Consider the following 18336-nt stretch of genomic DNA (forward strand, 5'->3'; position numbering starts at 1 on the left):
GCACTTTAAAAGTGAGTGAGTTTAGTTTTACGCGCCTTGTATAGCAGTATCCTCGCAATATCACGGTTTGGAGCCGCTGAAGGTGCGTTACTCGTTGAACTCTTGTCTTGAATCGAACCGGGTCTTCGGTCTGATGAGCGAACGCTTTAACCACTAGGCTACCTCACCTCCTCGGCACTTTTAGACGTGAGTTTGTATACTTCTAGACTAACGCTTAGTGTCTAAAAATATATAATTCTGACTGTAACAAATAAACCCCTTTAAATTGATAAGGAGTCCCCGGGAGGCCAGGGACTCAGAACCTGACGACAAAAGCTAGATTTGCTTCATGTAGGGCTTTAGCACTGCAGGATGGGCAAGACAGAAGGAGAATGTGAGACAGAATAGAATGCTTCCATCATCCTCTGCTGATGAACAAGAGAGTGCATGTGTGTGTGCATGTGTGTGTGCATGTGTGCATGCGCCGTGGTGTTTGGATCTGGGTCTTTTTTGTATAGGTTACGAAACAGAGAATATAACCCAGGTTATTGGATACCCACCACCTCAGATGTGACATTACTCGGCAAATATCACATTGCATCACCGGTCTTTTGTTATCTGGATAGATTACCCAATAGTCCCGTTATTAGAATGTAAAGCGGATCTACTCTCTGCCGCCAGCGGGCTTTTACACGTGACCTCTGCCACAAAGCCCCTCGGCACTTCCTGTTACGCATGCGCCCTCGATGACGAGTTAACTGAAAGGTATCTCCAGGAAGTATTTGGTAACCCGACATCTTTGGGGTTTACCCAACGCTCTTGTCTCGAGGGAGTTGATTGGCTCTGGCGTCTGATACACCTGTCCAATGACAGTGGTTGACATATTCGCAGAAAAAAGTGAGAGGTACACTTCACAACAGCTAGTCACTGAAATGAACATACCGTACACACACGTTCATAATTAAGGAAAAAAAACCTATAATGAAATGGAGCCCTGAGACGTTCATTTTCAGAAACCGTGGAAATCTAGACTTGCCAAATATTGTAGACTTACATTGGCTTTCCTGGTTATATTTGTTTCGGGGTATTATAACGGGTATTTTTCTTATGTTTATGTTTAATGCCTGCAAAGAGGAAAACCTAATGAAAGGCTGCGTAAACGGTATACAATCATATAGAATCTGGAATATGAACCATTGCTGCAGATATTTTGTCGACTGAGGGAAGTAACAGTGTACAGATAATATTACCGAGTGATGAGCACTTCTCAGAGTTTACGAAACAAACTCCGTGCAGGGAAATGTAGAAACATTAATGTGGAAATATCGAATGATATCAGTTAATTTAACGATTCTGTGTCCTGAGCAATTCCTTTGTCTGCAAGAAAAACGGTAACTGTTATACACAAGTATTTTCAAGTGCATGCCTCTGCGAGCTTGCTGCGGTTGGCAAAACGTAATCTCGTGGAAAACTACCCAGGAAATAATTCTTTCACATCTGGAAATTTTAAAAGAACAGCTTTAAAACCACATATATCCAGTGTTTATAATTTCCACGTGTCTACGGCGGAATTTCCCAACAATTCCACAAACATTGCCAGTTTCAAGCACTCAGTTGTCGGTGCGATTTACAGGGTCTTGTTTTCCAAGTAGGCTTTTAGCTCGTTGAAACCGTCATGAAATCGGCGTTTACATAAAGTGAGAAGCGGTTATCATCGGGTTTGTTCCGCTGTCTGTGTCGGTTCAGGGTCGTTAACGGCTCCTTGACAATCAGCTGACATTAGTTGACATTGCCAGCCCTAGTTTAGGGTTTCGCGGCCCCTGGAACATCGTAAATTACTCTCGTTAAAGCTGTAGAATTGGTTATATACACCGCTCTGTCAATTAGACGCCGAAGGAAGAATGTCTTGCATGCCAAAGAGTATTGGTTACAAGTATGTGTGATACCAACACAAATATTATTTTTTAAAATACATCTGTACATAAATTTAAACTTGGTTTGATATAACTGTGAAATGGATGCTTCTAAAAATCAAAGAAAACCCAATTCTTCAATGTTAATCAATCTGTCATACGACAGAGATCAACAACGACTTATTTTCTTTAACTTATTTTGTGAAACGTACATTTTCGAATGAAAGAAATAGAAAAAAATGCCTATAGGTTGTACCCTATGAATAAACTCTTTTTTCAAATTATTTAGCAAAACGTGAAGGTATTTTTAAGGGCAAACATTCACTGGTAAAATAACTTTGGTTTATAGAACCTAGATGAAAATAAGACCCCTGGGCCCTAGATTTTAGAAGATCTCTTAGCACTAAAATACTCGCAAGTTAATGTTAATGTATGGCACTTACAACTATCTTAGCGCTAAGACAGCTTCGAGAATCTAGGCCCTGGTCCCATTTAACAAAGCTTTCGTGGCGTTACGACCTCTCGTAAATGTATAGTTTATCATAGACTTAAGAATGTAGTAGTGCTTCGCAAGCTTTATGGATAAGTCACTGGACCCGATTTCAAAGTTAGTTTCTCTTTTATCAGTGGAACGTGAACACCATATCTATCACACGATAGAAAAATAATTATTTATTCGCTTCAAAAACCTAAAGAGGAATAAAGGAAATCAGGTCCCGATTTCTCGAAACAAACTTAAGTTTGAGTTTTGACTTAACCCCCTGGATGCCGAGTTTTTTTTTCAGGCGCACATTTTCATAAGGTTTGAAAAGTGAACGTTGTGCGAGATTTGTGCTCGCGTGGTCCTAGATCTGCGTACGGCTATGAAATTGCACAGACATGTAGAATATTTAATTTCCTATCCGTTGGTATAAATATAATTGCGGCTACCTCAGGGGTTTGAGAAATAGACACTGCTAAAAGTTGTCCAAAACTTTTGTGTGTGTTCAAAAAACAGTAAATTTCTCAGTGTTTTGTCGTGCACCAATAAAAGCACTCTACTACGATTTTTTTTAATTTGGCATCTTTAGGGAAAGTGTGAGCGAAGAGAATACAGCTTGATATCTGAACGACGTAAGTGTATATGAAATGGATGTATGTGCTAATGCATAACGTCATACTCACAAAATCAAAAATGACCCGCAATAAATGTCAAAAATCGATTTTCTACTATGACGTCAAATGTCGACAGAGAGGTCATGCACGTATAAAGATAAGGGGGCATAACTCAGCCATGGTTTACATTAGGTCAATGTAACTCCGATCACATGGAGAAAATTTGCTGTGGATATGGACAGTATATTTTCGTGATGTTTTGTTCACAGTGAACCAAACTATTCCAATACAAATTTCCCCAACGTGAGAGAATACCTTTTGGTAGTTTCACAATTTGTAAGAAAAGATGCAAATATACTACATCAAAAAACAGGCAATAGTGATTTGGATGTCCCTGTCCGATACATACTTTAGTTCTTAGATTCCCATATTCTCCTGTTTGTGTATATGTATTTTTATTAATTTTCCATCATTATTAACGGAGTAACAGCCACATTTTCAAACGTAATGAAATAACTGAAAATAATGCGACATTTTTTAGTTGACGTCACGACATGTTTTGTGCATTTTGTGACGTCGGAAAAAGACTACTCTGGTTGCTGATTAGTATATATCTAACCTAATTTCTACTCAATGTGTAAAAGATCTCGGCTTCTGTGTCAGAAATCAACACTTTTTAGCCAAAATATGAAATGAATGGTTTTATCACTGAAATAGTGTCCTGAATATATCAACAATTACACGGTTTTACTACATATCTTATTGTGAGCAACACGCGCACCTGTCTAGCATCAGTTTTAGCGTAAATGAAAATTTCACAACACCTGAATATTCATTGAGTATTCATTTAGGAAAAGGACTTTTCTTCTCATGATTATGAAATCAATTCCCTTCATAAGTATGCAATGAAAGGTACAAAGAGATCGCTTTTTCAGTAAAGAAGTATTAGAAAATGGACGTAAGGCTTGTCCAAATTAAGACTTGACCTGATTTATATATTTTTAACAATTTCCGTATAAATATTGTTTGAGTTAGACATTCTGCCATCAGATATATTTTAATCGCATTTGAATTGACTTTATTATCGAAAAACAATGATAATGACTCATGAAACGTTTTGATTAACTCGCACCTGGTCAATTAATATTCATAATAGTTTTGTCTATAAAAACGACACAAACCATTACAATGAACAAGACAATTCCTTTAAATAGTAGTATGTGTGTCCCTACATTTGATAAAATGTACAAATCATTTTCATTAATATTATCCGTTTTACTTATAAGTTGGAAGTAAATCGCTGTTTATTAACCTGTTCATATAAAACTGCAATATTTGTCCCAACGTATTGAATATTGCACATGACGTGAACGAAAGCATATGTTGCAGTAATGGCTACGTGTGATCTTCCAACACTTGTGTAGAGGCTTAAAATGTGGTGTAATACACTTACTGAGTCAATTTCCCATGTAAATATTATTCAAACAATCAAAAGCTTTCAAAGAATAAAAACGGATACCTTATGTCCATACATGATATGGTGTTGAACATGGATATATGTAGATACTGAAATCAATTTCATGAAAAAATATCTGAACGATGCGCAAAATATACATCACAATGCTAAAATTGCAATCGGAATGGTATGGGCATTGTGTTTACTCTTGTTCAACCGACCTTCACCTCAAAGAAATTGCCTAATATGTGCAACAATGTTGACGTGTGACATCACTACCGATGCCCGATTTCTTTCAAAATGGCGGCTTCGTTGAGAAGGGTACACAGGATTTTGCGACGACTTTTTGCTTGATTCAGGGATCTTTTGTATATAAATGTGAGATGTAAGTAATCAGAAATATTCTGACTATCTGTGTATTGTTATGTGTTCTTATCGTTTACATTGTAAATGACGGAAGAATCCAGAAATGTCGATAAGTACCGTTGTCGTTCTGCGTGATTTTGCGTCAGTCATGGCGTCACGCTGCACTAAAAGTTTGACAGTTTCTTATGAATTACCAAATTATTTCATTGTATCTATTTTCAATTTGCTATTTTTTGCCACGATACTCTTCCCCTGAATATACTAAGCGTATTGAGCCATTGGAAGCAATGATTAGTGAGCTGGATGTTGGAAAATTTCCGAAAATGCTAGGCAATGTAAAATTGGAATTTTTCTTTGTTTACATTTCAGTCAAGCGCTGTCTTTCGAGCACAGCGTTCGTTTTCATACAAAGTAGAGTCAGTGCTCCGAATAACGTACACGTTTGGCCACAGGCATCACCCGAATCGCTACGGTTACAAATACTACGTCATGGCGCATGTTGTTTAAAAGATCATCCAATCATCTTGCCTGCTCATAAAACCGGTTGTGCAATCCGTTTTCCGTTTTTACCATGTGTTCAGTCAAAGAAGGCTACCCTCAGTCATTTAAATTCGTACAGAGTGACTGTAATACCGTACACTGTTTCTTCTAATATCGTACACGTATCTTAATTCCGTACACTATCTAAATGACACTTTTGCTGCTGTTAGTTCTTAATACAAGTTACATCTACTGGTTAATTATTAACTCATATATATGACTGGAGGTAAATCAAGTTCAAAACTATATTCATTTTTACATTTCTTTATTCATAATTATCACTAGAATATAATGAACTTGAGTTGATGAATATCGGGTGTTCTCAATGTTAGCTAATGTTGAAAATGCATATTTGTTTTAAATGTAAAGCTTTATTCTTCATTTGATCCTTTAGAGATAAGTATATTATAACACATTATAATACACAAATGTATTTCTGAAAGCATTTGAAAACAAACACAGGAAATACACACCAAGTAGTTTTACTAAACCAATAAACTAGAAATCCATATAGTTATAAGGTAGTACATTAAATAAGAGTTTCGGGGTTGGGTAACTGATTTATAGCTGGCTCTGTGGGGTGGGAGGGTCGTCCTTACTGACACCTTCCGCGGGAAAATTTGAATTACAGTGACGTAGTAACGGTGCATCATCGTCATCAACGGTTTTAGGTTGAATCAGCGCCTCCTTCCAAAGTTACACAGTGAACTGTTAACACGTCGGATAACGGAAGCATGGGAATAGAGAATTCACTCAGCGTCAGAAAGAAACGAATTTAAAAACGAATTTTATGGTTTTGACACTTTATGCACTGCAGTACAGGAAAATATTATTTGAAGTGTCATTAACGAAAGAAAATGGAAGCCGAATGACTAACTGGCAGCACCTGCAGTACAGCGGCGCACTACAACATCTTGTGGGGGCAGGGTCGATATGTTGTATGTCACGTGTCGCCAAAATCAAGATATCCTGAAATGCATCGCAGAAGGTAAGAGTTTGAACAATACAAGATTATAATACAGGATGGGCAATAAGACTTTTTGATTTAGTGGCGTTATTCTAAAGACAGAAGTTTTGTGCAGTACTTCTTGTGGGCGGAGTTCCCATTGTTATACAACTGAGCGCTTTTCCTCACAACTACGTTTTAACGAACGGGTTACATTACGGGTTATCAACGGGACTACCACCAATTTGTGGTACAGCGCCTGTTACAGTTGAGGAAACAGCCACGAAACCAATTTAATTGTCATGATACTGAATCAAACATGGCACCGTAATGTGAAATATGTGAATGAGGCCACCTGTCATGAGTATTTTTCACCAATATGCTGTTTTTATCAGCGTGTTGACTAAGGGTAATAATCAGTTTATGCAGGAGTGTGACGATGTCGTGTTTTTTCCTGTTGGCAACAATTACTGCTAATAATTTGGCACACCAATTTGAATATGTGTTGCTTAAAAATACCAAATACAGAACATTTTCTTCCAGCACATATGATAGTCAGGTAATAACAGGTGTTGTTCATCATACGTTTGATTTTATTTTAGAACTGTGACTAACTCACTAACACAAAATCCAATAATTGCATCAAAACTAAATTTTGCACAGTGCCATGAAAACAGCAGACCAACACTCACGATTAGTATTATAATTTTGGACACCCAAATTAGTAACAAGCTGTCATTATGATGTTGTCAAGCACTTAGCGGTTTCACCTGCATGGGGTCACCCTCCTAAGAAATAGTGACAAGTGACAAGAAAAATAATTATCGGTAATTTTTGTGTGTGTTAGTGAGTAATTCATCGATCTTAAATGGATTTCAACAGCTTATTGGTACAGTGTATTTATAAGATAATCTTAGATTAAGAAGCTGGCTTCCCACCCTTCTGACGAGATTGCCTGGCTTCCATACGCGCTTGTTTTTCTCTTTCTAGTTTCTCTTTCTCATCTCTTTTCTCTGTCTTCATCTTAATGATCTCATCGCTCGTCAGAATGCGGTGGGAAGTCAGCTTCCGTGGATTTGATTTGGAACTTTGTTTCATTACAGAGGGTGGGAGAGAAAACTCGGACTTGATTGCGTCCATAGCCTCAACCTCGGACACTGTAGCTATTTCAATAACTAAGTTGCCTGATTCATCTAAAGAAGATGGAGTGTCACCTGCCAAAACCGACAAAATGAAGTCAGTGTCAGACAGGAGAGAGGCGCCCTCTGGTAACGCTGCTTCAGATGTAGATGAATCCACTGATACCCCAGCTATTGGTGTAGCAGACGCTCCGGCATCAGGCGTGATGGTGCCAGGATTGACTGGAGTATCAGCTTCAGCAACAACTGGAATATCAGCAACTCCCTCTTCTCCAGATGACTCGAAGCTAACGTCAAAGGGTTTGCTAGGGGCAAAAGCCTTATCTGGGATGGAATTTCTATTTACAGGGAATATTCCGCATTTCCTAAATCCACTGCATACATTTGAGGGCGTGAAAGCAATATCGTAAGCTTGTTTGAACAAACGGGGCCATTCCCATTTGGTCACTAGATTATTTGGACTTTGCACCATGAATTCGCTGCAAACCCTGTTCCACTCCCTACTGAGTGGGCCAAAGACTGATTTATCTAGAGGGCAAAGCCACTGGGTTGTGTGAGGAGGAAAAGCTAGGATAGTGACATTATTTGCCTTTGCCTTCTCAAGAAGCCCAAGTGTTTCGTGCGAACTGTGGCTGTCCAGCACTATAAGTTGAGGCCTCTCCGGTCCACAGTGTTTCAGGAAATGAGCCTCAAACCACCCTTCACCCAGTGTGTCCTCCATCCATGCACGACTCTGGTATGTGTAGGCCGTGCCAGGCACTCCAGCCGGAGTATTGTAAGCCTGGAGGCATTTTGGGGTCTTCCCCTTAACTATGGCCATAGGGGGGATGTTGCCCCCCGCAGCATTTATGCAGGCTAAAACAGTGACATTATCACGTATATTCCCCACACGCCCGGGAACATTTTTAACACCAGCTTCCGCCAGAACTTTGGTTGGTTTGTGTGTCAGCGGAACACTTGTTTCATCAATGTTCCAAATTAAGTGCGGTTTATCGTTTAGTTTAAGACTCTGGACAAGTTCCTCAAGTTCCTCAAAGTAATTATAACTATTTGTGACACATGGATTGAGCATTCTTGCCCTGATTGTGGTAAGAGGGACGGGCGATCTCAGATGTATGTCGGGGTGGCGCTTCATAAAGCCAGCTATCCACCCTTTACCAGGCACGCCATTCTTGAAAGGGGTCGTCAGCTTAAGTCTCCTGCATATACGTGCCACTTTTAGCACCAGCTGACGACGGGTAATGCCGAACCCTGTCAGTGCTGCGGCCTTTATTTGGTCGGCAATGATATCTTCAACGGCCACCGATAGCACTGATGGGCGACCAAGATTCCCTCCCTCAGACATCCCCCTGACATGATCACTTATAGTCATGACGGGAACTTTGAAACGTTTTCACGCAGTTCGGAATGACAGACCCTGACCCGTAACAGCGGCAACTGCACCCTCCAGGGCCTGCTTGGTGTATTGGCGTCTTCTGCCCATCTAAAAAGGTAAACACGAGACTGAAGATATCTACTTTAATACTGTCCAATTTGACACAATATCGAACGAACACGTACCAGAATTGTATCCTGTTGACATGATTCGTTTTCGTCATAAACATGAAGCACACGTCTTGCTAAAAAGATTGCAGACATCGGGTCTTTTAGTGTCTTTTGATATGTCATTATTCGACAAACAACTTCTGCCACTGCAAGTCTACATCTAGAATGGTCTAAAGATTTCCGCAGCAGGTCAAGTATTACTTCAGCTTCGTATTCAACAAACACATCGTCCAGGATTAAGGCGTTTAAAGCTGTACGGGCGACTGCAATCACTAGTTCATGTCCACTTCCAAATGATTCGCGGAGCTGAATGGATTTTGAAAGCGCCATTTTCTGTAAAGTTGACAATACTGTCAATTATTTGATATTGACTCATAAATAATCGTAAAAGTGTGATTTGTGTTTATAAAATTGTATTAGCTTGCGTGTAAATAACAGTTAGGCTGACTGACAAATTGTTCTACTGTGTTGTTGAAATGTTTTGAATATCTTTGTGTATTCACATTTATGTATTTGTTGTTACAACGTCCATGGATTAAAATATGTAGTTTCTGTTGGTATGCAATATTTATGTTGTCATTTCACATTAAGGCTGCGTCTGCAGAGTAGTGAAGGGGTAAGGTTTAATCCGCTATTTGATATATTCCCGTAATGGCACGACATGGGACACCAAAAATGGGCTTAACACATTGTTTCCACGTGGGAATCGATCCCGGATATTCGGCAAGACGAACGAACACTTTAACCATTAGAGTCTACCCTGCCGTGGCCGTAAAGGAGTGACGAATAATAACCGAAACTTTAAGGCTGCATGGGCTAATACTAACAATAAATACATTTCTGACAATGCGTGACTACTTCAAAATGGAGTTTAAAAATGGCCATATAAATTATTTTTATATTACATCTATATATGTTACATCAATTTGTATATCAATGTCTATGCAAATGTTTCATGTCAGTACATATTACGTGAGAAAAAAAAATAAAATGTCACTGTACGAAATTAGGCGCATAGCAAAAATATATCATAATCTGGGCATCAAATATCGTACGTCTTTTTCTTTTTTTAATTTTGAAAATAGCTTGTATGAAACCTATCACTGTATTTTGAGTATACATTTTTGGTCAATTAAAATACATTATTTCGTGTTTCCGTACCGTGAGTGTTTTTTATATTTCCCGCTTTGAGCTGTCGTGTGTTGAGGTTCTCGGATCGTGACCTTGACGTCAACCCGGCAAGGAGTGGAGAGAGTCGCTATTGCGCAAGTGCACATCGCGATAACCAATCGTATATCGAAAGGGAAAGCACATGACAAATACACACGATAGCTAAAAATAGAGATGGGGATTACCGCATTTCAACCGACAAAGGTCCGGTTTTGCCACACATAAACATAATAAGCTATTGCGCACAAATGAAAGTGTACGGAACTTAGGAGCCTGTACGGTATTCGGAGCACTGACTCTATATTTCGTTTCGTTTTGTCTAGACAGTTGGTATTGGTGACAAAGACCATTTGTAATTTGATTCTAAGATGCTTGGGGAATTCAATGATGCATTTGTCGTAGCTAACTATGAAGTATACATTATGTAATAGACTTCTCAATACCGGCCTGCTCGAAACGTGATTTTGTAAACACTATCCAATATGGCGGAAAGCGCACTTCGGCGTTCGTGTAAGTGTATTTTCGAAAACATCCCAAGCGATTCTGGGTACATCGGTGACGTTTCAGAATTATCATTCCTGGTTACATGAAAACTTGATATCAGTGATCATTAATATGCTATTTTTGAAAGTCATTACTCCCAGTAATTATCCGATTTTCACATTTCAAAACATACTGCAAATAACGCTGTGAATCTCGATTTTGTACAGTTTGAAAAATGGCGACATTTACGATGAAGCCTATTTTGAAAGGCGATTTTAAGCACTTTAGCTTGGTCTGAGGTAATATAGTGGATAGTATCAAGAAACTGGGAATTTTCCGCAGAATTCAAAACTGTGAAGTATTTATATATGCGTGGTATATTTAGAATTTTGTTGGACTTCCAAGTGAGGTATGTAGAGGAAGGACATATATGTCCCTGTGGCATCCAGGGGGTTAAGTAAGAGTTATTACGTTTATACTGTATTATGGTGAATTCGAGAAATCAGGTCCCGATTTCTCGAATTCACCATAATACAGTGTAAACGTTCTAGAACGTAGCCGTACCTTCCTTACATAATATGCAATATGACGTCATCTTGCCTCTGACGTCGACACAACTATGACGTCATGACTACAAAGCGCAACGTTGACATCAAGAAGTGAATATTTTTGCGACAGACAAACGATGTTTTGGACATATTATCATAAAGATAGATCTTTTGACAAGAAGCCTGAATCGCCAGAACTCCCGTCAGTGCCCACCCCTTCTTTAACGGAGCTTGCAGACAATGTTACTCAGTCGTGGTCAGAAGGGAACATCAACTGGGCAGCTGTGCATTGGGAGATCGGAACAATCGGACTGGGGAGGTGGGGTCAGCCCTGTCTTGAATGTTACAAAACAGTGAAGAACACACGTGAATACCAGGTGAGATCATTGTAAAATCCGTCTAATTTATTTGTAAATATAGATCATACTCAGTCGTGGCCAGGTAGTAAGCAAAACGTTTACAAAATATCCGAATCTTTATAAAAAATAAAATGGAATGGTCGTTACAAGTAACAAACGTCGACACATTTTTTCACCTGTCATCCTTCTTGATTACCTAGTTCGGTAGAGTGGCCTAGTGGCTCGTTAAGCTGAAGACCTGGTTCGATTCCCCACATGGGTACAATATTTGAAGCACATTCCCGGAGTCCTCCGCCGCTATATTGCTTGGCCTAAATTCACGAAGCTCTCATAGCGCTAAGATGGTCGTAAGTGCCATACATTAACATTAATGTGCGACTGTCTTACCGCTTAGGGAGCTTCGAAAATCTAGGCCCTGGAATATTGCTGCACCTAAACTCACTCACTCTTAATGACCTTCTCAATTACCCTGATAATTGACAAAGGGCAGGCGCTCCTTTTGGGTGGGATGAAGTGTTTTGTCATCCGCTTCAAAAGAAATAAATAAACAAACATAAAACACAATTGAATTTCTTTTTTCAGAGATGGGTCACGAAGAGGAACGAAGCGATGAACAATCACGATCGTCTGACCTTCACCAATGCCTCAGACGTGTCCTTAACGCCTAAAGAATCCATTCGTCGTTCATTCAACTCTCACACAGAAGGCGCTCCAACTCAGTCCAGAGTAGATCATGACCACGCCTGTCGCGGGGGAGAAGCCGGCGGTTTGAGTCGTATCTGTGGAAGTATAGGTATCAATCATGGATCTTCCTCCAGCGTTGGATCTCTTGCACCAGAGCCTGAAGACCATCACCCAGTCCACTTCATCTCTGATCAGGACGAACTGGATCGGGAGTCAGCTGCAGGGCCATATTCTGTGGGTGGTTTTGCTTCGCGCCGTCGTTCCTTCGTGGCTAAAACTAGGATCGTTAATCTATCAGAACTCTATCCTGGATTTCCTATCCCAGAGAGCATGCTGCTGCAGCCCGCGACACACATCGGAGCTGGCGATACAAGTATTGATAGTGGTGATGTTTACAAAGGTGGTGTTGTGAATGATGTAGTGATGTCTCTACTCCACAGTGTGTGTGACGTCACGGAGCAGCAGGTTGGTAAGGATGGGAGAGAAACTAAAGATGGCCATAAAACTATGCCCACAGACAACATGAGCGAATGTGAACGAGAGGGCTTTGACGACATGACATCGTCTTCATCAATAGCTGCCAGTGCCTTTTCTGACAAAACGCCTGAATCTACTGCTGAAAGTGACCATGCCATGCCACCCGAATCTACTGCTGAAAGTAAATTCCCGGATACAATACCACCCGAATCTACTGCTGAAAGTGAATTCCCGGATACAATACCACCCGAATCTACTGCTGAAAGTGAATTCCCGGATACAATACCACCCGAATCTACTGCTGAAAGTGAATTCCCGGACACAATACCACCCGAATCTACCGCTGAAAGTGAATTCCCGGATACAATACCACCCGAATCTACTGCTGAAAGTGAATTCCCGGACACAATACCACCCGAATCTACTGCTGAAAGTGAATTCCCGGATACAGTACCACCCGAATCTACTGCTGAAAGTGAATTCCCGCACACAATACCACCCGAATCTACTGCTGAAAGTGAATTCCCGGATACAATACCACCCGAATTTACAACTGAAAGTGAATCCACGGACACAGTACCACCCGAAAGTGATTTCCCGGATACAGTACCACCCGAATTTACAACTGAAAGTGAATCCACGGACACAGTACCATCCGAAGCTGAAGCTGGAAGCGAATCTCCAGAAGCATTACATGACGAATCAGCAGCTGAAAATGTACCGTCGAAACGTGTCTCTACAGCTGAGTTTAAGACCTCTGACATAGCGACAGTAATTTCACCACTAGCTGGTAGTGCAGTTTCTGACACTCTGCCCGAATCTAAAGCTGCAAGGGAATCTACTGGCACCATAACACCTGACTCTACAGCTGAAATGGAATCGTCTATACTTGGCCTTACAGCTGATTGTGAATTTTCTTACAATGTGTTTAAACCCACATATGAATTATCTTACACTGTGTCTGGATCTGCAGAAGCAGAATGTCAATACTCTGGCACAATATCACCCGACTCTACACCTGGAAGAGAATCGTCAATGCCCATCTATACAGCTACATCTGAAGGTGGATTATCTTATGCAGTGCTTGGATCTACAACTGAAAGTGAACCTTTTGACTCTTTTGTTGTAACTAATGTTGAAATTGAATCCCCCGAGTCTGTCGTTACAGATGAAAGTGAATTGTCTGACACAATATCCGGAGGTACAGCTGAAAGGGAATCTGACTCAGCGACTCTCTCAATATTTGAACGTGAATCATCTTCTTACACAATACCTGATTCTACAGATGAAAGCGAACCCTCGTACACAGCGCTTTTATCTACAACTGAAGGCGAGGCTTCCGACAAAGATATTTCTTCAACAGAAAGTGTGCCCTCTGACAGGAAGCCGATCTCCGTAACTGAAGTCTTCACTGAAGCTGAGAGCCAGGTCCCTGACAAACTGTCTGTTGCGATAGCTGACGATAAACCTCAGGCACCATCTAATTCGCCCACATTTTATCCCGAATGCATTGAAGCTCTGGACGCTGTGATTGACGAACATGACGATGATAGATCCAGACTTTTGTCTGATAATTCTCAATCTAACACAAATTCCCCAGTTCATTTTTCAGACAACTTATCCGGGGTAGGCCACCATGTCTGTCAACACTCAGACTACGTTGTCTCCTTTCAGACGGTCATGCACGAACTGGAATGTAGAAGCGGAGTAGCTGCTGAAACGACGTCGTATAACATTTCCCCTAAGACGTCCTCAACCGACAGTGGAACTGTCGCCGTTATGTTTGGGAGAGACGTCGACCCTGCTGGATCAACCAGCCAGGAGTATTCAGACGAGTGTGAGAGAGACTCAAAATGGCCAGAAGCCACGCTATCGGTCTCTGATAAAAACTACAGCGGTGACGATGTTGTGTCTTGTCCGCAACGATCTCCCAGCCCACTAGAAGCTTCTGTAGGTATCCTTCGGCTCTCATACTCCTCTCCCTGCTTGCTGATGACGCGTCCGTATAGAGCAACATCTCCTGAACCATCTTGTTCCGAGGTCCAGCAGCTCGATGAGGGGAGTAATTCCATTTTATCTTCATCTGAGGCTTTGATCTGCAGAGCAAGTGGGGATGCCAGTGGACTGTACCCTTCAGATGTGTCTTCCGTTTTCGATATGAATGACGATGACGTTGATGATGACGAGCATGATGAATCTAATGGTGATGAAGATGCTGATGATGTTCAGTATGACGATGTTGACGGTTTAGAAAATGATGTGGACGCTGACGACAAAGTCGGTGCTTGGGGTAATTCTGTCATGGGTGATAACGTTAACGGAGAAGGGAATTCTATTTCCGAGGATGTGCATCCTTATGACCTCGAATCAGGTGTTGCTGTCGTTGATGATGATGCTAATTCTGCAGATGTTTGTGATGATGTTGAAGTCGATAACTATGACAACGTTGATAATGCCGTTGATGCAGCGGCTGATGTTGATTTGCACGTCAATTTTGAAGCTGATTTTGACGCAGATGCTGTCACTAACGTCAAAGCTTTCGTTGAGTTTGGCGTCAGTGCTGATGTGGATGCTGTCGATGCTGTAGCTTATTCTGTCGATACTGGAGTTCGCTCTAATGCTCGTGTCGATGCTAATATCGACGACAACCTTGATTCGGACGCTGAAGTTAAAGTTTGTGTTGCTCTACACGTCGAATTCGACGTCCATCCTCACTCTGACGTGAAAGATGATGACGACGTTGACGATGGTCCTGCTGCTGACGTCGATGCTGATGACACTGATACTGAGGATGAAGCCGATCCAGTTGATGTAGTTGTTGAAACTGATGCTGTGTCTGACACCAGTATCGATCTCAACGTTCCTACCATCGGGGATGATGGAGTGTCCCGTACTGTTGACGTGAATAGGAAGTGCAATTACAGACAACAGCAGCAGCAACAACAACAGCAACAGCAACAGCCTGTAATCATCACCAACATAAACGGCCCCACAGTCATGAGCAGCGTCCCCATTGCAAGTACGTCTTCAAACACAGGAGGTTCCAGCACTAGTGGAAACTCTCACTTCCTTCTGGATAAGAGTGTCACAGATTCGGATCTGGACATCAGCGTGATCAACGTTGACAGTGAACTTCCAAATCCAGATCCTCTCGCTTCCATCCCAGATAATCCACCGTCGGAAAGTAGTAGCATCGACACCTTACAGTTTTCGTCTTTGATCTCAGAGAGCGACTTTGAGGTTCCTTGTCAGACCCGTTCTGATTCTTCCACTAGTACCGCGTCACAAATATCACCTGGTCTGAGGGAAGGTTGTAATCTTTCTTGATTAAAAATCTATTTATAGATTATGTCTGGACATATTTATATTCTGTAGATTTCGAGAGAATTCAAAAATATAAAACGAATTATTGTAGAATAGTTTTGTCACTTCGGATTGGTATTTTCTGAGGATGATTTTGTCCTCCACGAAATCCCAGACAGAGCATAGTTCTAAATACACCACTGCCCTGAATGATTTGGGAAAGATACAATTACAGAAGTGGTGATAAAGTCAGGAACTTTTCAAAATATATACCTAGGGGAGAGAAAATCCGGGTAAGCATTGATATTCAGCAGCCCAACACTTGTCGCCACATCCGATCGAGTGGTCAGCTTCGCTGACTTGGTTGACACATGTCATCGCATCCAAATCGCGTAAGTCGATACTCATGATGTCACTGGATTGTCTGGTCTAGACTGAATTATTTACAGACCACCGTCATATTGCTGGGAAATTGCTGAGTGCTGCGTTAACAACCAACCAACCAAGCAAAAATCATCGCCTAACGTATTGCAATTGACAGCAAAGAAACCAGCCCAGTTCGTTACATCCGTTATCTCGTTACATCCGTTATCTCGTTACATCCGTTATCTCGTTAGATTCGTGTTCGTCATATTCGTACTTTGATTTACTGTTCAAAACGTAACCCCACCCGTAATTAGATATCCAGGGAGAACAAAACTACCAGAAAGTTGGTTATGACGTAATCAAATGTGAGATGCAACGGGTCTGCCAGGAGCTTCAAGAGAACACCTGACGCCAGGTCGAAGTTTAAAAAGAAGTACACAAATACTATGTACGGACTCTTAACAGACAAACAAGTGGAAGTCGCGGTGGCTGAGCGGGGCTTTGTTTGTCGGCAGACTTTGATTGCTGGCGATTAGGTGCCTGACTCCGAGGTTGTGAGTTCGAATCCCGGATGGGACTCCACTCCAAAAAAGTTCTAGAATTTACACTTCACTAAGTGTAATCTCAAATATAACATATGTTACATGAAACAGGCAGTTTCTTCCTGAAAGAGTAGACTTAGTTGAGGAAATGGCCATGACGACTGCATGAACATGATTCATAAACAGAGAACATATCCTAAATAAAACTAAACATTACAATACAATGTGCAGTGAGAATGATGGGAGTGCTCCTCTCCTAGGAAGAGTTTCCATCCTGCAAGGGGGAGTGTTGGTATCTTGTAGGGATTGTTTTAATCCTGGGATGAGGTCACTTCTTTCGCTGAGAGAGAATAAACTATTTAGGTTTCAAATCTGTACAAAGATACATACAATATCATATAAATAATGGGCCTGTGGTGTATTTTAAAGAAAAAAACACAGGAAACAATACGTCCTCAAGTTTCACAATAAAAACTATGTGATTAAAACTAAGGTTAATGTTTTCGCGACAGACTAATAAATATTCTGATAATTAAGACATATTCTGAATGTATTTTGTTGGCCGTTGGCCTATTCAGGAAAATAAACATACATATTCTGTCTCTTGAACCCCTCAACAAACTTAGCTAGTGTAGTCGTATATGACATGTACATCGTTAAGTTCCAATTCAGTCAGGTATTTCACTTGTAGTCTATTCCGCTATCACTAACAGTAATTGTACAGCTCCTTTGGGAAAACTCTCAAGAACCTTCATTACGGAAACAAGTATAAGTTAACAAGAATGTGGAACCAATCCGAGTTATCTCCCTGTGTGATTTACCGCAAGGTGTCGCTGCACATAAGTGTCTACTTCCGGGTACGTTCTTTTTCAACTTAGACGGTAATCTAGTTTGTGTGAGAGAGCTCTCTTGTATATAATGGCATGAGAATGGCAGTCGAGAGAAGCTTCAATTAAAAATAATTTCTGGATTCTATCACCAAAGTTGAAACGCTGTAGGAGATGGTCGGAATTCTACAGATACCGGTGGATATTATGACTGGAAATATACCGCAATATTTCTTTGATAGGTGCCAACAATTCGCACAATTTCTAAATAAGCAGGTTTTCCGATATTCGCGGCGACGCCTTGTGTTTTTAGTGAAAACTGATATATTTAAGAGTTAAGCTGTCGGGATAGCAGGATGTTAACGGCACTACTGAAAGATAAGTGGCGGCTGGTTATAGAAGTAACGATGCGTCTTCTTGAGTTCTAATGGAAGATATGCAGATTCCAAGGACACAAACTACAGTCTTAAGGCTAAGGAAGACCTAAGGCCACTGTGTTTTCGGTGTATAGTGTACCATGGTAGTGCGTCTTTCTCGATCCAGGATCAGCTGAAGTTAAGTGTGATCCCAGACCGATTCTGACAACCTTTGCCCGTAA

General features: G+C 40.9%; 1 protein-coding gene across 1 annotated transcript; it reads left to right on the plus strand.

Moving 5' to 3' along the window:
• The first annotated feature begins 11317 nt into the window (after window positions 1–11317).
• On the plus strand, window positions 11318–16027 carry LOC137296598 (uncharacterized). Its single transcript, XM_067828411.1, has 3 exons — window positions 11318–11557; window positions 12122–13276; window positions 14036–16027. Exons 1-3 carry the CDS (start codon window positions 11318–11320, stop codon window positions 16025–16027), a joined length of 3387 nt encoding a protein of 1128 aa, XP_067684512.1.
• Window positions 16028–18336: the final 2309 nt, after the last annotated feature.

This window comes from Haliotis asinina, chromosome 9, assembly GCF_037392515.1.
Source record: "Haliotis asinina isolate JCU_RB_2024 chromosome 9, JCU_Hal_asi_v2, whole genome shotgun sequence".
Taxonomy (NCBI): domain Eukaryota; kingdom Metazoa; phylum Mollusca; class Gastropoda; order Lepetellida; family Haliotidae; genus Haliotis; species Haliotis asinina.

What these genes read in the sequence shown, in the direction of transcription:
- LOC137296598 (XM_067828411.1), top strand. Translation starts at nt 11,318, where the DNA reads ATGTTTTGGACATATTATCATAAAGATAGATCTTTTGACAAGAAGCCT. An exon ending in AGAACACACGTGAATACCAG is followed by an intron (nt 11,558 to 12,121) that starts GTGAGATCATTG and finishes TTCTTTTTTCAG; the next exon opens with AGATGGGTCACGAAGAGGAA. An exon ending in AAAGTGAATCCACGGACACA is followed by an intron (nt 13,277 to 14,035) that starts GTACCACCCGAA and finishes ACTGAAGGCGAG; the next exon opens with GCTTCCGACAAAGATATTTC.